Below are 21,312 nucleotides of genomic sequence, written 5' to 3'. Positions count from 1 at the left end.
GCAAGATGCTATATAAAATGCTAGACTGAATATAAAAAAAAGGCAAAACAAATTGATAAACCGAAATTCAAAAATTTGTGGGGTACAAATGTCAAAGTTCATTAAAAAGAGGGTCAAAAAGGAATATAACGAGATTATATCAACAGAAACGCACCGAGCGAGCTCACAGTTTCCTCTCTGATAACGCAAAAAAAAAAAAAAATTTCCAAATCCATTAAGAGAGAGAATTTTAAAAAGGTGGAAAAATGGAAAACTAGAGATAGAGAGAGAGAGGGAGAGAAAACAAGTGGCTAGCTAGCTCGCCGAACTTTGTTCAACAATGGCGGTTTCTTAGGGTTTGAGCTTATATATTTGATCGGTAAAAGAAAAAAAAGTCTCATCATCTTAGATCGCGAATCTTCACATGGAAATGTCAGGCGCTAGAAGATCCAATTACACTCTGCTTAGTCAATTCCCCGACGACCAGGTCTCCGTCTCCGTCACCGGAGCTCCTCCACCTCACTATGACTCCTCCTTATCCAGCACGAGCAACAACAACAACAGCGGGGGGAACAACAACAACAACGGAAAATCCAAAGGAGGAGGATTCGATTGGGATCATCATGCTGATCACAGGCAGCCGAATCGCGTCGTTGGGAACATGTACTCTTCGTCGCTTGGTGGTGGTTTGCAGAGGCAATCGAGCGGGAGCAGTTTCGCCGAGAGCTCCTTGTCCGGTGATTACTACGTGCCTACGCTCTCCGCGGCGGGTAACGAGATCGAAATGGTTGGGTTTCAACAAGACGACGGGTTTAGGCTCGGGTTTGGCGGCGGCGGAGGAGGTGATTTGAGGGTGCAGATGGCGACGGATTCGGCTGGGGGTTCGTCGTCTGGGAAGAGCTGGGCGCAGCAGACGGAGGAGAGTTATCAGCTGCAGCTTGCGTTGGCGTTAAGGCTCTCGTCGGAGGCTACTTGCGCTGATGATCCGAACTTTCTGGATCCTGTACCGGACGAGTCTGCTCTGCGGACTTCACCAAGTTCAGCTGAAACCGTTTCGCATCGCTTCTGGGTACTGGTTTACATGCCCTCACATTGAGCAGTGCGTTTTAGTTTGTTGGCAGTTCTTATATTAACAGACGTGAACATTGTTTTAGATACGTTGCAGATTATTATGATTGTTTTTGTGTACTGTATCAGGTCAATGGATGCTTATCGTACTATGATAAAGTTCCTGATGGTTTTTATATGATTGATGGTCTGGATCCATATATCTGGACCTTATGCAATGATCTACACGAAAGTGGTCGCATCCCTTCAATTGAATCATTGAGAGCTGTTGATTACGGTGTTGACTCTTCGCTTGAAGCTATCTTAGTCGATCGGCGTGTTGATCCAACCTTCAAGGAACTTCACAATAGAGTCCACGACATATCTGGTAGCTGCATAACAACGAAAGAGGTTGTTGACCAGCTGGCAAAACTAATCTGCAATCGTATGGGGTTTGTACTCATACAATCCTCATAATCTTTTTGAAGTACTAATTTTATATCTTCCTCTGGCTTCTCACATTGTTTGGTAATCATTATTTTTACCTCCTTCAGAGGTTCAGTTATCATGGGGGAAGATGAGTTGGTTCCCATGTGGAAGGAGTGCATTAATGGTCTAAAAGAATGCTTTAAAGCTGTGGTTCCCATAGGTAGTCTCTCTGTAGGACTCTGCAGACACCGAGCTTTACTCTTCAAAGTAAGATCCCAACTTCGATGCTATTACCAGGACATTTAAGAAGAATATTTTGGAATGATCATAAAAACTATTCTGCTTCATGGATTTGTTTGTATAGCAATACTTGTGAAGAAACTTCTCTTCGAACAAATGTTATTAAAAACATTTTTTTTTTAAAGTGGTGTTACTGGCTTCAAAAACAGTGTATATTTAGCCGGGTTTTTTATTTATCCCGTAATGTTTTTGTTTTTATGTTGTTTATCCCCGCATTCGGTGCATGCAGGTACTGGCTGACATCATAGATTTACCCTGTCGAATTGCAAAGGGGTGCAAATATTGTGATCGAGACGATGCTGCATCGTGCCTTGTCAGGTTTGGGCTTGATAGGTACTGTTCAAGTGATTGTGATAGTGCTTTCTCTACCTTTTTGTTTATGCTTTTTGCTTCTGTAGGAACAAGTATGACCCCTAATGTTTATCATTAGGTTGATAACCTGGAATACTTTGTTTTGGTTTCAGGGAGTATCTGATTGATTTAGTTGGAAAGCCAGGCCACTTGTGGGAGCCTGATTCCTTGCTAAATGGTCCCTCAACTATTTCAATTTCATCACCTTTGCGGTTTCCGCGACCCAGGCCAGTTGAACCTGCAGTCGATTTTAGGTTACTAGCCAAGCAGTACTTCACCGACAGTCAATCTCTTAATCTGGTTTTCGATCCTGCATCAGGTATTCCGATGAAAGAACATGAATTATATGTTAACTATATGCATGCTTCTTATATCTCATTTTGTATCTTTCCTTAAAGGTGAACCTCCCGTCATTGTAAGAACTTTTTTTAATGTCTTTTTATCTGAAGGGTTAGCAGTCTTAGAATTGTTCTGATGTTTTTCTTGTCATTTTCGTTTGTAATGGTTGTGGATGTTGGTGCGTTGCTTTGGAATTGAATTTCCTATTGATATCTTTGTTTTTAAATTTCTGATGCACTTATGTGAATACTTGTCTTCCGGACTCTGATTTCTTATATCTTGTTTGAATTCTTGTAGATGATATAGGATTCTCAATGTTTCATAGGGGTGGAGAGAATGATGGTTCGGCAGAAAATGGGGGTGGGTCGGTGCCTCCCAGTGCTAATATGCCTCCACAGAATCAAGTCCAAGATGCAGTACCTATAAATGCCCCACCAATCAATCAGCCGGTTCTGAACAGAGCAAACAGGGATCTTGGACTTGGTGGTGATGACATGGACATCCCATGGTGTGATCTTAATATAAAAGAGAAGATTGGAGCAGGTATTAGTTTTACTCAAACAGGCAGTGATTTAGTTTATGAAAAAGAAATATGAAATTCTTTTGTAAGTGGGTTTGCTTTGGGATCTGGTCTCAAACAAAATAAGAAATACTGTCATTTGGAGGTTAATTTCTTATCTGAGAGTTCGGAATTATCTTATCTGTCCACTTATATTCCTACTGCTCTTTCAGGTTCCTTTGGAACTGTTCATCGTGCTGAGTGGCATGGCTCGGTAAGAACTTTTTATCTGAAATTTGCATGGCTGATTTCCAAAAGTATGGTTTTAACTAGTGATCTGTTGGATGATAAAATGGGCAAATAATTTATCTGTCTGGTCTGGAATTTTAATGGAAAGTATCCTCAAAGTAGTTTAATGTCTTTCTATCATAAATATATCTTCCTGTTTGAATCTTCCATTGCTATCACAAGAGGAACTCTAACTTTGTATTGCAAAATTGTTCACCACCAATTTCAGGATGTTGCTGTGAAAATTCTCATGGAGCAAGACTTCCATGCTGAGCGTGTCAATGAGTTCTTGAGAGAGGTGCACAAACTAATTATTCTCGTTTTTTCTTTGGTAACGAACTTGGTGTGCTAATGCCCTTCCTGATCTTTGATTTACCGCTAGGTTGCAATAATGAAACGCCTTCGTCACCCTAATATTGTTCTCTTCATGGGGGCTGTCACTCAACCTCCAAATTTGTCAATAGTGACAGAATATTTGTCAAGGTATTGTCACATGGATTTTGAAGGTTTTGTGTGTGCTGTAGAGTTTTAAGCCTATTCTATTGCTAATGCAATCGTCTCTTTTAAACAGAGGTAGTTTATTCAGACTTTTGCATAAAAGTGGAGCAAGGGAGCAACTGGATGAGAGACGCCGCTTGAGTATGGCATATGATGTGGTATGTTTGACCTCCTTCCTTTACCACTCCTGAACGGGTTTCAAATTGAGTTGATTACTTTGTGATCTTGGTGTATTTCTCATCGAGTTTTCTTGCCATTTCTCTGTTGCAGGCTAAAGGAATGAATTATCTTCATAATCGCAATCCTCCAATTGTACATAGAGATCTAAAATCTCCAAACTTGTTGGTCGACAAAAAATACACCGTCAAGGTTTGAATCCGAATTACAAAACTGTTTTGTCCAGTGTCTTGAATTTGTTTCAGTATATATCATTCTTTTTGCCGGACCAGTGTAGAATTTTTATGTTAAATCATTCTTAAGGACATTGCGAAAAGACACTAGTCTGCTGTAACCCATGAAAGCCTTGGCCCCAAGCTATTGTCTGAAAAGGCAAGGCATCTCTCTTGCAAAACATTATTACTTCTGAGTCGTCGGTTTCTCTTGAAATTTCAGGTTTGTGATTTTGGTCTCTCGCGGTTAAAGGCCAGCACGTTCCTTTCATCAAAGTCGGCAGCTGGAACCGTAAGTTCAGTCTGAAGCTGAAAACAAGCTGAGCAAGTTTAATCTGTTTTGGGTCCTGATAACTATTTCTTCAGTAGAAGATTAACAAAATTAAGTGGATTTTGATGTGTATCAGCCTGAGTGGATGGCACCAGAGGTCCTGCGGGATGAGCAATCTAATGAGAAGTCAGACGTGTACAGCTTTGGGGTCATCTTGTGGGAGCTTGCTACATTGCAGCAACCATGGGGTAATTTGAATCCTGCTCAGGTACTCTCCACTCCAAAAAAATAGTTTGCACCAGAAAGTTGCTCAATCACAAGTTTTCGACGTTTCGTAACATGCTATATATTGGTTATATAAATAAAAACTGGTCCACAGGTTGTAGCTGCGGTTGGTTTCAAGAATAAACGGCTTGAAATCCCACGCAACCTGAACCCTCAAGTTGCAGCAATAATCGAGGGTTGTTGGACAAAGTACGTTACAAAATTTCTTTTCTTTTTTTTCTTTCTGAAACTTCATTTATGACATCCTCCATTTTCTGATTGCCAGTGAGCCGTGGAAGCGTCCATCATTTGCAACAATAATGGACTTGCTAAGACCATTGATCAAATCAGCGGTTCCTCCACCCAACCGCTTGGATCTGTGAGACACCGGCCCACTTGGAAACACGGTATTAATAATTGATGATGTGCACATATACTCTCAGCATTATTTTGCTGCCCAGGAGGGAGACACTAGTTAAGATAGCTGTAAGGTACATGCCTCGTGAGCTAAGGATCTAATCCTCTATACCATCGCTGTTCTAGTACCCACTCTTTTCATTTCGATTTGTGCAATCTCTTTTGTTCTTCTTTATGTTGCAGATTATTAAAAAGTGTACATGATTATTGTCACAGGGAAGGAAAAAAAAGTAAATTCAAAAGTAGTCATGGAAACAGTAAGGGATATTCTATTATCGACCTCCCAGGGGTGAGCAATATATTGTTGTAAGCCTTTTGTAGTAGTGACACTTGCTATTTTTTTTTGTCTAATCCTACATATAATGTTTCCGTAAAGTTACCTTGTTGTACATTTAAGCTACTAAATTAGTAGCTCCTAGTAACTAAGAGAGTCCAAACCAAGAAAAAGAGTTGTGTGTCAGTGTGGTTTTGCAAACTCTGTATGATTCATTGAATTGTACATTTATTCACACGAGATTATCATGAGGATTTGTGATTGTAACTCGTAAGGTTGCTCATGGTTTATGAAAACGAAGAGTGAGAAAGTGAAGAAGAAAAATATCTCAAGATTGTGAAAATATCTACCAAGAATTTTGTGTTGCCTTCACCAGGAAGTAAATTGGGCCTCGCCAATTTTGAAAACGACTTTACCTTAATTACTCGTTTTCCATAATTATATAAAAATTAAAAAAAAGGAACAGAACAGACCCTGTGGTGTTGATGGGCTGGTGACCAATAGGATTGCGTAAGACTCAATCTATGGCCGTGAAGGTCCACTTGAAAAGCTGACCTGGCAAACACGGAAAATCACTCCTTCCTTTTAAAAATCTAAAGATTACGTGGGGGACCCATCACCTCACATCTTTCTTTCTCCTTCGGTCGGATTGCAAAAGACTATAGAGAGAGAGAAGCTGCAAGGAAACAACAGTCTTCTTCAATGTCGGTTTTCAACTCTAAAAACAACGAATCAACGATGGAAGATGACGAAAAAGATGAATCCACGGTGGCTGGTAACTGCCCCCACACCACCGCCTCTCTTTCCCCCCAGATTTTTTTCTTTACATATCTCACTAACAGTTTGTCGGTTACATCCTCCCCCCTAAACCTTTATAAACCCTAAACCCCCTCATCATCTTCCCCTTAATCCATTTTCTTAAGTAAACTCCTTTGATTAACCACACACCACTCTCATAAATTTACTTCGCGTGCCTAAAACCAATATAACTTCTATATATTTATTTCAAAATGAGGCCAGAGAAAGATGGTGTTTCCAAACCAACTCCACTCTCCATACCCATTTCGACCCGACCCGAATCCATACCTCTCCACGTCGACGCAGACGTGACTTCTCCACTGCCGATGCCGCTGGACATCCTGCACGGGAACCCAATCCCGCCGTTTCTTTCCAAAACATTCGATTTGGTGGATGACCCGAGTCTCGACCCGGTCATATCTTGGGGACTGACCGGAGCGAGCTTCGTCGTCTGGGACCCCGTGGAGTTCGCCAGAATCATTCTCCCGCGGAATTTCAAACACAACAATTTCTCCAGCTTCGTCAGACAGCTTAACACTTATGTCGGTATCTCTGTTATGGCTCCTTTAGTGCCAATATTATAATATGTTCCTCTGCTTTTGTTTTGTAAATTTGGATAAGATGCTGATGATTCATGGATGTTTTTTTTTCCTTTTAACATTTGTTAACTCCTTTCCCTGTGATTTTCTTCTTTCATTTTTTTTTTTGTATTTTTGTAATTTGTAACATGTTGTATAACTTGTTGAAACTGTTTTTTTAACTGTAATTATGTTTTTGGGATTTGTGCAATCTCTATAATGTAAAGGGCTACTGATTATGTATTTATGAACTTGGGTTTGTGTTGTATGTTATGTTTACTAGTCATGTGAAGTAAGCTTCTAATCTTATCATATACTCTTGTGTAATTATGGTTTCTTGTTCTTTCCTCACAACGTCATAGTACACTTGGTCACTATACAAACTCAAAAAAATTGAAATCTTCTCATTACAATTAAACAGAGAAAATAAAACTTGTTTTGCAATCAATCTACTGTTGTGATCTTCTTGATGTGATTGTGATCGTACCTTTAATGTTCTTTCTTGAGTTGTTTTTGGGGTTTGAATTGTGTTCAGGGATTCCGGAAGATTGATACTGACAAGTGGGAATTCGCCAACGAGGCTTTCCTTAGAGGACGGAAGCATCTTCTCAAGAACATCCACCGTCGCCGTTCGCCACAATCAAACCAAGCTTGCAGCAGCAACAGCCAGAGCCTAGGGTCGCCTACCGAGGTTGGAGAAGAGCTCGAGAAGCTGAGGAAAGAGCGGCGTGCGTTGATGGAAGAAATGGTTGAGCTTCAGCAGCAAAACAGAGGCACTGCTCGACACGTGGACACTGTGAACCAGAGGCTGAAAGCTGCTGAGCAGCGGCAGAAGCAGATGCTCTCTTTCTTGGCTAAGTTGTTTCAGAACCCAGGTTTCTTGGACCGTCTCAAGAACCTCAAAGGAGAAGGAGGAGGAGGAGCTCTTGGATTCGGAAAGGCGAGGAAGAAGTTCATCAAACACTCTCCAACAGAAGGGGAGATTGTGAAGTATGAAGCCGATGATTGGGAGAGACTGTTAATGTCCGAGGAAGAGACTGAGAACGTTCCACTCTCGAGCCAAGGGATGATGACTTCAACCGATCCAAAAGGCAAGAACCTGATGAATCCATCAGAAGAAGAAGAAGAAGAAGAGATGATGAATCAAGATTACTTAATGTCTTTCCCAGCTCCTCCCGAAGGAGTTATCAAACAAGAAGAGACGACGTGGAGTATGGGTTTCGACACTACAACAATACCTAGTTTCAGCAACGAAGATGTGTGGGGAAACACAATGGACTATAATGTCTCGGAGTTTGGTTCTGTTGCAGAAACAACAAGTGGTGGTTGTTTACCTGATGTCTGTTGGGAACAGTTTGCTGCAGGGATGACAGAGACTGGATTCAACTGGCCACCTGGTGATGATACTACTCCAATGGATGATCATTGAGACCTTTCATTATATATATATTTTAGACCAAAACCCGTTTATTACCGGGTGAACTATTAATTGATTGATTGTTTATTTTGAGATGCACCTTTATACATATATAAATAATGATTTTGCACTTCTTATTTCAGAATCCATGTCTCTGCACTAAAGGTTTTAGTGGGTGACACAAAACTATGAATTTGTTATGTTTTGTTTGGGTTCTATCTGCAGGGGTTTGAGGACTCTTTCTGAAGCTGTGACGATTTTATCATCAAAAAATCTTCCATGGAAGAGAAGATCTTCATGTTCCAGGTTAGCTCTTCATCTTCTTCCGTGTCTTGTTTGTCTGTGTCCTTTTCTTTTTCTCCTCTCTGGTATGTTTTGTCTTTGGTTCGGTTACAATTTACAAGTGATAAACCGTAAGACGTGGGATTTATAATCAAAATGCATGTTATGACAAATAATGAAAAACTTGGTGATATTTTAACGTTTTTGAGTCTTATTCTATTATTCTAACAATTTTTGATTAGATTATATATATTCACTAAGTAAAAAGTGTCGTGAAGGTCCTGATATATGTACTATAGTTGTTCATATTAATAATAGATATCAAGTCCCCATAATCATACAACCATTGTTATCACAATACAATCTTTTTAAAATTTTCTTTTAACTTCTTAAAACACTATGGTTTTGGATTATTCATACTTGGTACCTCCTGATGATAGTTAAGGTTTGTTGTGGCTTTGAGTGTAGATGTAGTCCAAGTGAGATTCAGTGATCATCCTTCTCTTCATACACTCTTCATCGCTCTCCTCGCATTTCTCTTCTCCCATCAACTTAATCAACATTTCAGGGGAAAATGTAAAAATCAATTTTCTTAAATAACACTAGAACATGCAGAAAGAAAATTTGAATAAGGATAGTATATTTACATGCGACAACTCTTGGCCCATGTCAGATATCTTATCTGCTTGTGTAGCCCAAGCCCAATTATTGTTATTGATTCCTTTTTCTTCTGCTACAACGGGAAAATTGGTAAGAAAAGAAAACCATAAAATTAAAGGATTATATACATCTTTCCTTTTTTCCATGTAAGAAAAATGGATCTAATCAAGCATTTGGTTTAATCCCCAAGGTTTTATACATGAAACGGAAACATAACATTCCATGCTATGGATCACTGAAATAGTTTTCCTTAAATTGGTGGTTTATATGAACGATTTCAAGATCTAAACTCATAGATGATCCACAAATTATATCATAAAGAAATGAATTTGTGGTTCGGATTTTTTTTTTTTTTGTAAAAAGAATACCTACCTCTTATATATATTTTTCAATTCATCCGACCGCACTTGAAAAGTAGAAAATCTACGTCTATATATATACAACGAACGTCATAATCAAACTTGTAAATTAGCATATATACAACATATATATATACAATTTACAAAGACATGCATGATGCATATGTGGGTCTGTATATATTGCATGTAAATATACCTTCGTTATCCACTTGAGAAGGTCGTTGAGCTGTACGAAGCTCAGATAACTGAAGAAGAATAAGAACAAAAAGGAAGAGCATTATGCTAAGTTTTTTATCCATTTTTCTGTTTCAGAGCTCTTGTCTCTTGAGAATAGAAGCTCAAAACATGAAGAAGATAAAAAGAAGAACAAAGTCGAAACTTTAAAACATGAAGGAGAGAAGGAGAAAGAAGAACAAGTCAAAAGTTGTAATAAACGTGTAGATCTCTCACATGCTCGTTACGTTTACGTTTAGGTCCGTCTCTGATGTGCTGTGCAGTGGATCCCACTTAATAAAGCACTTCATTTAGCGAGAATGAGTCAGTGACTTCATCAACCATACAAAACAACTAGGCGACAGTCAGTTAAGAGATCGTATCAAAATTTACTTTTGTGTATATAATCTAATTCAAATTTAGTTTTAAGTATTCTGCTGTATTTTACCAAAAAGAAGTTTCAGTTAACTTTGATCTATAAGACGAAACAAGTAGACAACTATTACTAATTATGTTTTCAAATAAATATTACTAATTTTTTTTTTGAACACGAAATATTACTAATTATTATACACTTTATATAACTAGTTCTGCTTTTAACATATTTGTTTTCTAGTTGACATATCTCATTATCGACATCCCACCCACGAGAGAAAGATTCCTCCTCGTTAATTGTGTAACGTAAATGACAAAAGCAAAACGGACGCACTCTCTTTCAACGGTGCACCACATTACTAGTACAGTAGTACTCTATGCTATTCATGTATCGCCTTCCTTTGTTTCCTATTATTTATTATAAAAATGTAAACTTTTTCAAAGACTAGTTCACATATAACAGTTTCAAGTGTGATTCTTTTTGCTCAGTCCAAACTGTCTCCGTATATTTTGAGATCTAGGCAAAAATAATTTTGAAATGAAGAACCGATCATGTGAAAAAGGAGAAAAAACTTTATTCCACATGGTTAATGATATGGGTCTAAATTAAAACTTAATATAGAGTCACATCATTTAGGTATTCGGATCTATTTTGACTAAACCAATTTCATTGTGACATAGAACGACAAGGAATGATCACGAGCCTAATTTGAGTACTTGACGGGAGTCATTATCGTATACTATTTTTCCAGTAAACCGACAATTCGATAAACTAAGCCTTGTCCATTCATTATATCAACTGAGACAAAGAAAGGAGAGCCTTATGACTTTCACTCTATTTTGGTGGTAGTCCTTGTCATTTGATCTTTACTTTAATAATTTATATGGAATTATTGTAAACCTGACTATTCTGGTTTTGTAGATTTGGTTTCATTTTATATCGTCCGTAGAATGTTATGAATTAATCAATTTAACTTGGTCTTCAGAGAGAAAAAAATTAGTACAAAAAATTTGCAAACAATGTCTATATGTCGACATTGTCAGATTTTAGTTATCTTTTTTCTTGTCATCTGTTGGATTAATATAAATTTTGAACATTGTATTACACAAAGTCGGCAAAGATAAATAACCTTTCCGAAGCATTATAAGATTTTAGTTGTCATTCTTTTTGAAACACTTTCCAAAGGTAGATAATCTTGTCAGATTTTTTTAGTTGTCATTCGGATAGGAAATGAATCAAACTGAAGTAATGTAGTAGTCAGGTTTTCTTCCCCATTACTCTTCTGAGTTCTGAAGTTAGTTTCCGATTTCAATTTCTAAATCATTCACAAATCTCAAGAACTATCATCAAAGAGTTGATATGGCCGAGTTGGTCTAAGGCGCCAGATTAAGGTTCTGGTCCGAAAGGGCGTGGGTTCAAATCCCACTGTCAACATTTCCTTTTTTCAATGCTTGATCATCTTCGGGCTTCTAGTTTCGGCCCATCGGCTACATTTTGTTGCCAAACATTTTTTTTTCAATGCTTGATCACCTTTGAGCTTCTAGTTTCGGCCCATCGATTACATTTTGTTGTGAAAAGTGCGTCCAAGGGGCCATATTATAATGAATTAAAATTAACAATGGCCCTAAAGGCTAAGCCCGCCAACTTTGACATGTAACAAATGACCATATTCAGTGGATCTTCAGTTTACACATGACATAGCTTAACATATAAAATAATTAAGGGCGAAGACTTTTAAGCTAATTAAGACATGTGAAATCAAAAGAAAATTATTAGATGTGAATCGTCTAATATGTTTGGTATAGATTAGTCTACCATCAATCAGTTTCATATTATTTTTCTCTAAGCAAGTTGTATAAAGTGAGTTCTTTACGAAAATGTAGGCATTAGTCATTACATATTTTCCAATACATGTAGGCATTAGTCATTAGATAAAACATGCGATCTAGACAAAACGAGTAGTTTTTGGTAAGAAAATAAATAAATGTAGGTTTGTATTCTGAGAGGGACAACGAAAATGAACAAAAGAGTTGTTGTATGGTTGAACTTAAATGATGTCAACACAAATAAAAAAATAAATATAAAGTAAGTCAAAATCTGAACGAGATGGTGAGACTTTCGATGTTTTTATTACGAAAACCATTCATACGTATCCCTCCTTTGGCCAATTAGTCCACTCCTCACATTTAATGAGCCTTTTACAAAGTCAATCCATGTGACTTGATAATAACCACCACATCATTGTGAAAACTAGGAGGTAACCTAATTGGACAGGTGTACTATAACCATGTCTACGCTAATACGAGCCCCGGTGTTGGATTGGATCTCTGAAAACGTTACGCTTCTACATTGCTATGATAGGGTCTCGATCGACTTTATCGGTTCAAAATTTTGAAAATAGTTCCTTGGAATGGAGGAAACGTTGTTGCGAAGTTTATGTTTGTTCCTTTCGGATAAAAAACAATAGTCTGTAGCATGAGCCACAAGTCTAAGCAAGTCTCATGCATGTTGATATAACTACACCATGGATGCATGTATTATATACATGGTCCCTTTTAGTTTTTGAAGGTGGAAAGAAGACTGCAAGTTGCAGCTATAGTGACATTCAACGACCTGACAGGTAAATCGACATTAACTAACGAAGAGCTTGAGTCTTTTGACCTTAGATCTGGTGCGACTTTTGTCCTAACTCTATAATTCACATATAACAACAACTACATATCAAATTGTAACACCTATAGTATTCTAGATTTCCCCTTTCAATTTGCAAGGATTTACATGAAATTGTGCATGCAGATATGGTTTCCGGATTCAGAAGCGCGTGGCTCGATCACAGTAGGACTTATGAGTCTCATATGCGTCGAATTAAATGATTCCAATATATAAATGTCTCATTAGTTTTACTCTTACATGATCTCTCGTTTGTAAAAACAATAAAAGATAAACATATAAATACGATTTAAACATTTCAGTGATTTCACACACTCATTTAATTTGTAGATGCATACATGATTCATGTGTATTTAGCTATGTATTGTATACACACTGACACATGGTTAGTGCGTGCAATAATTTGTCCCTACTCAATATTTTATGTAGTATATTGTGGTTTTAGTGCATTAGACAACTGGTCCATTTGCGATTAGCGACTAATGATTAATGGTTGATACGAAAACATTTCTTCCTGATATTTCCACCAGAAAACCATATCTTTATCAAATCAGAATTCAAACATTATAATACTAGTCCCACGACATCGACGCCCTAGACTACCAATTTCTTCATATATTAAATCATTCATACTAATTTATGCTTTTAAATTACCTATCTGCGTCTCTCTATAAATATATATTGAAGTAAACTGAAGCAATGGACTCTCTCTCTCTCTCTCTCTCTGCATGAACGAATCAAAAACATCACAATCTCTTTCCATTTTTGTTAAGCTAGTACAACATCTCTTTCTTTCTCTTTGATTAAAACTTCCAAAAATGGAAGGTTTGTGTTTTCGCCTCCTCTTGTTATTCGTTTTTTTAGTTTGTTCTCATACATGGCATAGAGTCAACGCGACCGAACCGGTTCTAGCGTTAACTAAAGGCTTCGAAGCTAAACCGGACTCGTCGATCAACTCGTTCCAGCCACTCCTCACTGACCCGAGCGGAAACTTCTCATTCGGGTTCTTACGCTTAAACGGTTCACGACTCTCCCTCGCTGTAACCCACCCGAACTTAACTGATCCCCTCTGGGTCTTCGACCCGACCCGGACAGCGAGCTGGTCACACAAAACGAAACTATCCTTCAACGGCAGCCTCGTGATCTCAGATCATTCTTCTAGGGTAGAATGGTCAACTCACACTAACGGAGACCGTCTAATCCTCCGTAACGACTCAAACCTCCAGGTGGTATCGTCCACGTCATCATCCTCAGTCGAGTGGGAGAGTTTCGATTTTCCAAGTAACACACTCGTCGAGAACCAAAACTTCACGTCCACGATGGCTCTGGTCTCATCCAACGGCCTGTATTCGATGCGATTAGGACGCGATTTCATCGGACTGTACGCTAAAGTGAGCGAAGATTCTCAGCAGTTCTACTGGAAACACAGCGCTCTCCAGGCGAAAGCCAAAGTCAAAGACGGATCGGGTCCGATCCTCGCCCGGATCAACCCGAACGGTTATCTCGGTATGTACCAAACCGGAACCGTTCCGGTCGACGTCGAAGCGTTCAACAGCTTTCAACGACCGGTCAACGGTCTCATGATTCTCCGATTGGAGTCCGACGGGAACCTCCGGGGATACCTCTGGGACGGATCTCGATGGGCGTTGAACTACGAGGCTATTCGTGAAACCTGCGATCTCCCGAATCCGTGTGGTCCTTACAGTCTCTGCACGCCGGGATCGGGAGGATGCTCGTGCATCGATAACAGCACGGTGATCGGAGAGTGTGGTGGTCACGTGCCTTCGGGAGGAGCAGCGGCGGACTTTTGCGGTGAGACGGAGAAGTTTAGAGTGGTGAGACGTGGAGGCGTTGAAGTGCCGTTCAAGGAACTGATGGAACACAAAACGACGTCGTCAGTTGGAGAGTGTGAGGAGATGTGTGTGGACGATTGCAAGTGTTTCGGGTCGGTTTATAATAACGGGTCGGGGTTTTGTTATTTGGTTAATTATCCGATCCGGACGATGCTGGGGGTTGCGGATCCGAGTAAAATGGGTTATTTTAAGGTACGTGAAGGTGTAGGGAAGAAGAGAAGCCGAGTGGGATTAACGGTTGGGATGTCTGTGCTTGCTGTGATAGCGTTGGCTTTAACGGTAGCGATGGTTTATGTTGCGTTTAGGATATGGAGTAGAGAGAAACATGCACTAGAGGGGGAAGATGGTGGGTTATCACCCGGCCCGTATAAAAATCTCGGGTCGGATAGTTTTAGCTCTGTTGAAATGAGCCGTAGATGATATAGCTTTTTAGTGTACACATATATAAAATTAATTAACCTTCTTTTTTTTGCTTTATGCAATTTGAATATTGTCTTCTTGTAGTTCTCTCTCTCTCGTTCTCAAACCTCCGCCGCTCAAACTTAACGCCAGCTCCGGCCCGGCTTTTGCCGGTGTCGGGAGCTCTCCTTCTTCTCCCTTTCCTCTTTTCTTTTTGCTCTCTTCACCACCATCTCATTCCTGTGTCGATATGCTCGGTGTTCTGTGTTTTACGGGAGCTCGGCTCGAGATTCGACGATGACAGTCACTTCCTTTCCATGGAGCAGCGGCGAGACACAAGGCGCGACAGTGGTGGAAAGGGTCGGCTTTTAGGACTGAAGGCTCTCATCAGATCTGGTTTTCTCCTTTAAGATCTGTTGAGTCTCTTCCATGGCGACGGTGCGGGACTCAGGAAGACGCCTCCTCCTCCACGATGCTGCTTTCCTGTGCGGCGGTGGACCTTCAGAGGAGTGTTTTAATAGCGAGGAAAAGCGATATGGGTCTCCACTTCTCGGAGCTAACATGAGGCAAGGCTTCGCGCCGACAGAGTGTCAACCGGAGGAGTGGATTTGGTGGTGGTCCTGGCGGAGCTCGACATCCCAGCATCGGCGATGAGTCTCTGATTCTAACCGGTGGTTCATGCTTCGCATCCTTGAAAACTGTTAGACCGGTTCCCGTATATGTCGTCAAAGTCCGCCTTTTCATTCAGGCCGTTCTGGTCTGTTTTTCGATCTAGACAAGTTTTGTTGGTGCCTTTGGTCTAGTCTGGAATGCGCCTGAGGCGTGGTCACTGTTGGTACATGGACTGCATTCTTATCACTTGGCGACCAATGTTGGGGTTGGAAATTGATGCCCGGGAAAGACTATTGATTGCTAGCAATTCTTTGTTTTTGGATTATTAGGTTTAAAGTAGAGGTGTAAGACAAGGTGAAGAAGCCTTAGTCTCGAGCTTTCTGGGATCTTTTGTGTGAGATCATGCGTCTTTAGGTGATGCTGTGGTGGTCATGTGCAGCAATCTGATTTTTTGGTACCAGCTACGTCGGACTACAAGTGAAGTATCTCATTTTAGGATAGTTCAGAAAGTTTAGGGATAGCTTTGTAACCTTGTTGTCTAGAGGTAGAATTAGTTGGTTCTCGGCTAAGGAGCGGATTCTAAACCTCGTCGGTGACGGATTCTCACCGGATTTGCGCTGTAAGGCGATGAGATGTTGGGCCGGGCCTACCACTCTAATCTTTAGGAGCCCAATGTCAGGAGCGGATTTGTAATCCGGTTTTAATTTTGTTGTAGTCAAGTGTTTAGAATTGTCGTCTCGTTTTGGTCTAAGTAGGGGTTAAGAGACGGTTCATCTCGGGTCGTGAGAAGAACTCGTCTTATTGTGGTGAAAAATACACTGACGAATTAGATTGGGTAGTCTAGGATCCAAACCAGTTTCGACTCCAGTGTTCCTAGGCGTTACTAGATCTCGTCGGTTGTATGTTGGGTTTAAAATCTCTTGAGGTTGTAATCCTGTATTCACATTTGGCTAATGAAAAGTTGATGTTGAGTTAAAAAAAAAAAGAATATTGTCTTCTTGCTGATGAACTTTTTACCTATCCAAACTAAATTAATTATTACTGGAAAGGTATTTGGATAGATCTTTGATGGTGAAGGCGGGAAATATTATAAAATGTGCAATGGCGTCATGGATGACGGTAACAAGTATGGATGAGTGGACTCTTCTTTAGGCCCACATGTTTGAGAGTTGACACTTCCACTATCCTATTTTTATAAACTTTTCTTCTGGAAATTTGATAGAGATGATTCATTATTTATTACTTTTATTTCGGCCATCCAGTGGCTTAGTTCACGTGTTTCATGGCCGCAACAACCAGTTAAATGCAACAAAGAATGATCTTTCGGAAATAGATAAAACTCCCTACAATATCAGAGGCAAAGCGACAACTCCTACAGGCCTCTCGTTTAACTCTATTTTTGTGGCCTTTTACTATATAAAACCCAAAGGCCCATTTTCAAATCGATATTATATCATAATCAGACCGACCATCACCGTCGTGACGTCTCTTTTTTAAAACAATGTCGTGCTTCAAATCCAAATACGCCGGTAAATCTTACCATCACCTCATTGTTCATCCTTAGATTCAAGGCTGGTTCTGTGTACAACTCCATCAAACATTCATTTTGATCCTTAGATTTTTAAAAAAGTTATTATACATACATGACTGTATACATATAATAGCATGATTATGAATTAGCGAATTTTTATTTATTTATTAAGATTAGTATTAAGTATTCCATGTTAGATCAGGTGCTGCTTAGTTATTATACATACATGACTGTATACATTTAATAATTTTTTTAATATCGACAGATGAGCTCATCGCCAATGCCGCATACATTGGTACTCCAGGGAAAGGTATTCTCGCCGCTGATGAATCCACAGGAACCATAGGAAAACGTTTCGCAAGCATTAACGTCGAGAACGTTGAATCAAACAGACGTGCTCTACGTGAGCTTTTGTTCACCACTCCAGGAGCTCTCCAATACATCAGTGGTATCATCCTCTTTGAGGAAACTCTCTACCAGAAAACAGCTTCAGGTAAAGACTCAAACCCTCACAATAGTAATCACATTTTATATTGCTTTCTTGTAATATGATGATATATACAAGAATCTAATAAGTAATTATATTTTCTATTGTGTGTGTGTTTTCTTTTTAATTATATAACTTGACGTGTGCTACAGGGAAACCATTTGTTGATGTAATGAAGGGAGCTGGAGTCCTTCCTGGTATCAAAGTCGATAAAGGAACTGTTGAGCTCGCTGGTACAGATGGCGAAACCACAACCATTGGCCTCGACGGGCTCGGAGACCGTTGCAAGAAATACTATGAAGCCGGTGCACGTTTTGCCAAATGGCGTGCCGTTCTCAAAATCGGAGCTAACGAGCCTTCCGAGTTAGCCATCCACGAGAACGCTTACGGTCTAGCGAGGTATGCGGTCATTTGCCAAGAGAACGGTCTCGTCCCCATCGTCGAACCAGAGATCCTCGTGGACGGATCTCACGATATTGAGAAATGTGCTTACATCACGGAACGTGTCCTCGCAGCTTGTTACAAGGCTCTTAACGATCACCACGTGATCTTAGAAGGAACGCTCTTGAAGCCGAACATGGTTACTCCAGGTTCGGACAGCAAGTCTAGGGCTGAACCCAAAGTGATCGCAGAGCACACTGTCCGTGCTTTACAGCGTACTGTCCCCGCGGCGGTTCCAGCCGTTGTGTTCTTGTCTGGAGGACAGAGTGAGGAACAAGCAACTGTGAATTTAAACGCTATTAATCAATTCAAAGGTAAGAAACCATGGAGCTTGACGTTTTCGTATGGACGTGCCCTTCAGCAGAGTACGCTCAAGGCTTGGGGAGGTAAAGAGGAGAATGTTGAGAAGGCTCAAAAGGCGTTCTTGGCTAGAGCCAAGGCTAACTCGGAGGCAACTACTGGTGCCTACAAAGGTGATGCTCAGCTCGGTGAAGGTGCTTCTGAGAGCCTTCACGTTAAAGACTACAAATACTAAAAAAAGTATTTTGGGGATTTATAATTAATTTGTTGAAAATTTTGGTATTTTTACGTAATATTATTTAATCATAACCTAACCGTCTTTAATTATTTGTTTTTCGGCTTTTTGGGTGGTATATATATTATCCTGGTGTACATAATTTTTTGACATTTTCACTATTTTGTAATGATGAAATCCTCTCTAGGGGAAATTTTGTTGTAATAATGATATGCTTTGTAAACTTAATTTATTGAAAAATATGTAACTTACACTAACATCTTATAAAAAATAAACACGCGTGTTTGGTTATGTTCTGGTACTTGTTTTGTTCTTAGTTATAAAATTTGTAACGAAAATAAAAGAAATATGTCGATAACAAAGGCCAATTATTTACATTTACATGATTGAAGATTATTTTAGCTGTTTTTTTCAAAAAAAAAAAGATTATTTTAGCTGCCACGTTGAAAGGTCAACGAAATCTCATCGTTGTTAAATCGTCGGCCGCCGTTTCTTTTCATCCGTAAACTTCTTATTTAAGTACTTGTCCTCCTCATCCTATTCCTAATTATTGTTTTGCCCTGTGATTGATCGATAATTTATGTTTTACCCTCTCACTGCTTCGTATTTGCGCTGCCCTGGGGTTGTTACATAATTATGATTCAGCTGTTTGGTTGTATTGTATTTATGGTTTATCCTTTTACTATTGTTTTTTTTGCGTCCCAACCCTCTCAACATTGTTATTTTTTCTTTGAGTGAAGAACTTAGATAGACCATAGCAACATCATTGTTTATCTGTTTCGAAAAAAAAAACATCATTATTTACCTCTTTTTTTTCAACTAAATTCATTCAAAGGCCCAAGACCCAAAAGTTTAGAGATTCCATAAAACAGAGATGGGTTTTAGCAAATCTACCGGCCGGTCCATTAAATAAACGAGAAACGAAATCGAAACGACAGAAAAAAAAGGAGTTGATGGAAATAGGACAAGAGAAAGATGTCGGATAAAACTCCGTGGAACTCAGATCATCGATTTTTCCTGGTTGATTATTCTAATAAGCTCTTGTGAGTCATAAGAGCATCTGCATTGCTAAAAACTAATCAAATCTCTCGTAAATTAATTTTTAAATGATAACTACTAAAAACTAGACAACTGAAGAATGAGTTTCTTTAACTCTTTGATAAATTTATACAACGAGAGACTTTTCTCTTTTCTTTCTTCCTTTTCCTTATTTTCTCTTTTTCTTTTTAATGTTTAATGCTTGAGATATTCTCCTAGAGAAACTGCGATAAAGTTGATCTAAATGCCTAATACAAACTAAAGAGAGATAATATATATATTAGCAAATATATAATTTATATAGATACTTTTTGAGCAAATGTATAATATAAATTTTATTGAGCAGAATATATTGTTTATTTTTTTTGTTAAATTTATGAGAGGGATATCAAAATAAGAAACTCATATAATGAGGTGATGATATGTCTAGTCGTAGGGGGGACAGTATAGAGAGACAATGGCAGTGACTGAACATAAAATAGCGTCGTAAAAACAGTTTTAATTGTTTAGTGATGGACGAGAAGTCTTACCACTCTAACTTCAGTCCTTATTCACTAGCTACAAGTCAACAATCCTTTTCTGTTACTTTTGTATTTTAGGCCAAAACTCTTAAAAGAATACAAACACTAAAAACTTCTTTTTTCCCCCTTTTATGCTATTTATTTTAACCTTTTTTTTGAAACACCTATTTTATGCTATAACCTGTAATTTTTTAAAAAGAATTACAGAACTTTTAGGATCTTTAGCTAGATTTATCAGTGGTCCGTAATGGAATGTTTTGAAGATTAAGTAAACATTGAGCTTCTGAAAATTATTGTGTGACGTGTTCTCTATATTTCCACCAGATTTATGTCGACATGTGCAAATATCAGCATCAATATCCAAATTAAATTGAACAGTAAATATGAAGTTTGACAAGAAGAATCATCAAACTCTAGAAGTAGGACTGGTCTTGCGTGGAACCCATCTATATAAACAAGCATTTAAATGAGAATAGAGACAATTCAGAATTAATCAACATTGTCAATAATGTGTACGCACAAAAGATTGTATTGACTCGTGCTTGTGTCTCACTGTATCTATAGGGAATAGGGACAAAAGGAGAAGAGTGAGATCATGGAGATAGATAAAGGCAAATGGTTACTTTCTCTCTGACCATGCATCAACCACTGAATCGACCAGAGCTTACTTCACCACTCTTCTTCCCTGTCTCCATCTTCATAACTCTTTGTCTCTCTCTCTCTAGGATTACCCAATATTTACTTGTCTAGCCTTCTATGTATGTTTTCTTTGTATCTCCATTTATGTACATACATTAATTAGTTTGATTTTTCTAGACCAAAATTCAACTAAGAGCATGACCAAAGGTTGAGTTGTAGATGGAGTTTTAAACAAACAAACCAATTTAAAGAAAAGAAATATAAATTCTCTGCAACATCCTTTTAGAACCCGTTTGAAACTCTCTTTACCACTTGATCCCATGTTATTGGTCTTCTTTTTCAACAATTATTAAAATTTGTTTATCTAATCAAAATATATTTAAATAATAATATTTTTTTACATTTAGACATGCATTTTGAGTTTTCCCCGGACGGAGATGCTTTGAATTTTACGATTTACAACAATCAAATAAAAACTCGGTATAAATGTTTGATCCATTTAAAAAGTGTTTGTATATGAAACGGACAATAGCAGAAAGCTTCGTAAATTAGAAGTAT

General features: G+C 38.8%; 5 protein-coding genes and 1 non-coding gene across 8 annotated transcripts; 5 read left to right on the top strand and 1 right to left on the bottom strand.

The window, feature by feature from the left end:
• The first annotated feature begins 162 nt into the window (after positions 1–162).
• Positions 163–5,599, top strand: LOC108817327 (serine/threonine-protein kinase CTR1). Of its 2 annotated transcripts, XR_001943979.2 has the most exons (16): positions 163–1,048; positions 1,177–1,478; positions 1,581–1,722; positions 1,985–2,088; positions 2,220–2,425; positions 2,743–2,988; positions 3,178–3,218; positions 3,462–3,530; positions 3,615–3,715; positions 3,804–3,888; positions 4,001–4,099; positions 4,343–4,411; positions 4,527–4,658; positions 4,770–4,864; positions 4,941–5,145; positions 5,288–5,599. XR_001943979.2 is itself a non-coding variant. In XM_018589987.2 (15 exons), exons 1-15 carry the CDS (start codon positions 404–406, stop codon positions 5,035–5,037), a joined length of 2,433 nt encoding a protein of 810 aa, XP_018445489.1. In that variant the 5' UTR covers positions 163–403; the 3' UTR covers positions 5,038–5,599. The 2 variants fall into 2 exon arrangements, 1 of the variants encoding a protein (XP_018445489.1); XM_018589987.2 differs by having other exon boundaries at positions 4,941–5,599.
• Positions 5,600–5,949: 350 nt separating this feature from the next.
• Positions 5,950–8,283, top strand: LOC108817328 (heat stress transcription factor A-3). Its single transcript, XM_018589988.2, has 2 exons — positions 5,950–6,685; positions 7,257–8,283. The coding sequence occupies exons 1-2, from the start codon at positions 6,356–6,358 to the stop codon at positions 8,148–8,150; spliced, it is 1,224 nt and encodes a 407-aa protein (XP_018445490.1). The 5' UTR covers positions 5,950–6,355; the 3' UTR covers positions 8,151–8,283.
• A 424-nt stretch (positions 8,284–8,707) lies between these two features.
• Positions 8,708–9,891, bottom strand: LOC108817329 (putative phytosulfokines 6). 2 transcript variants are annotated; one of them, XM_018589989.2, is made up of 3 exons: positions 9,636–9,891; positions 9,068–9,153; positions 8,708–8,971 (listed from the first exon to the last, which is right to left on the bottom strand). In XM_018589989.2, the coding sequence occupies exons 1-3, from the start codon at positions 9,736–9,738 to the stop codon at positions 8,861–8,863; spliced, it is 300 nt and encodes a 99-aa protein (XP_018445491.1). In that variant the 5' UTR covers positions 9,739–9,891; the 3' UTR covers positions 8,708–8,860. The 2 variants fall into 2 exon arrangements, with proteins under 2 accessions (XP_018445491.1, XP_018445492.1); XM_018589990.2 differs by having other exon boundaries at positions 9,068–9,150; positions 9,636–9,879.
• A 1,490-nt stretch (positions 9,892–11,381) lies between these two features.
• On the top strand, positions 11,382–11,462 carry TRNAL-AAG (transfer RNA leucine (anticodon AAG)). Its single transcript has one exon. It is a non-coding gene; the product is annotated as a tRNA-Leu (tRNA).
• A 1,904-nt stretch (positions 11,463–13,366) lies between these two features.
• LOC108814924 (PAN domain-containing protein At5g03700) lies at positions 13,367–15,026 on the top strand. Its single transcript, XM_018587577.2, has one exon. The coding sequence runs from the start codon at positions 13,517–13,519 to the stop codon at positions 14,969–14,971; it is 1,455 nt and encodes a 484-aa protein (XP_018443079.1). The 5' UTR covers positions 13,367–13,516; the 3' UTR covers positions 14,972–15,026.
• Positions 15,027–15,072: 46 nt separating this feature from the next.
• Positions 15,073–18,845, top strand: LOC108816350 (fructose-bisphosphate aldolase 4, cytosolic). The gene is made up of 3 exons (XM_018588922.2): positions 15,073–17,091; positions 17,359–17,586; positions 17,733–18,845. Exons 1-3 carry the CDS (start codon positions 17,064–17,066, stop codon positions 18,554–18,556), a joined length of 1,080 nt encoding a protein of 359 aa, XP_018444424.1. The 5' UTR covers positions 15,073–17,063; the 3' UTR covers positions 18,557–18,845.
• Positions 18,846–21,312: the final 2,467 nt, after the last annotated feature.

Source organism: Raphanus sativus, chromosome 7 (genome assembly GCF_000801105.2).
Source record: "Raphanus sativus cultivar WK10039 chromosome 7, ASM80110v3, whole genome shotgun sequence".
Taxonomy (NCBI): Eukaryota; Viridiplantae; Streptophyta; class Magnoliopsida; order Brassicales; family Brassicaceae; genus Raphanus; species Raphanus sativus.
The sequence above is the reverse complement of the archived record's forward strand: the minus strand, read 5'-3'. Positions and strand labels throughout refer to the sequence as shown.

Coding starts and splice junctions, on each gene's coding strand:
- LOC108817328 (XM_018589988.2), top strand. CDS start 6,356: ATGAGGCCAGAGAAAGATGGTGTTTCCAAACCAACTCCACTCTCCATA. Junction 6,686..7,256: donor TCAGACAGCTTAACACTTAT/GTCGGTATCTCT, acceptor AATTGTGTTCAG/GGATTCCGGAAGATTGATAC.
- LOC108817327 (XM_018589987.2), top strand. CDS start 404: ATGGAAATGTCAGGCGCTAGAAGATCCAATTACACTCTGCTTAGTCAA. Junction 3,219..3,461: donor GTGCTGAGTGGCATGGCTCG/GTAAGAACTTTT, acceptor CACCAATTTCAG/GATGTTGCTGTGAAAATTCT. Junction 3,889..4,000: donor TGAGTATGGCATATGATGTG/GTATGTTTGACC, acceptor TCTCTGTTGCAG/GCTAAAGGAATGAATTATCT.
- LOC108814924 (XM_018587577.2), top strand. CDS start 13,517: ATGGAAGGTTTGTGTTTTCGCCTCCTCTTGTTATTCGTTTTTTTAGTT.
- LOC108816350 (XM_018588922.2), top strand. CDS start 17,064: ATGTCGTGCTTCAAATCCAAATACGCCG. Junction 17,092..17,358: donor CTTCAAATCCAAATACGCCG/GTAAATCTTACC, acceptor TAATATCGACAG/ATGAGCTCATCGCCAATGCC. Junction 17,587..17,732: donor CTACCAGAAAACAGCTTCAG/GTAAAGACTCAA, acceptor CGTGTGCTACAG/GGAAACCATTTGTTGATGTA.
- LOC108817329 (XM_018589989.2), bottom strand. CDS start 9,738: ATGGATAAAAAACTTAGCATAATGCTCTTCCTTTTTGTTCTTATTCTT. Junction 9,154..9,635: donor TTCTCAAGTGGATAACGAAG/GTATATTTACAT, acceptor TTCCCGTTGTAG/CAGAAGAAAAAGGAATCAAT. Junction 8,972..9,067: donor TGGGCCAAGAGTTGTCGCAT/GTAAATATACTA, acceptor ATGTTGATTAAG/TTGATGGGAGAAGAGAAATG.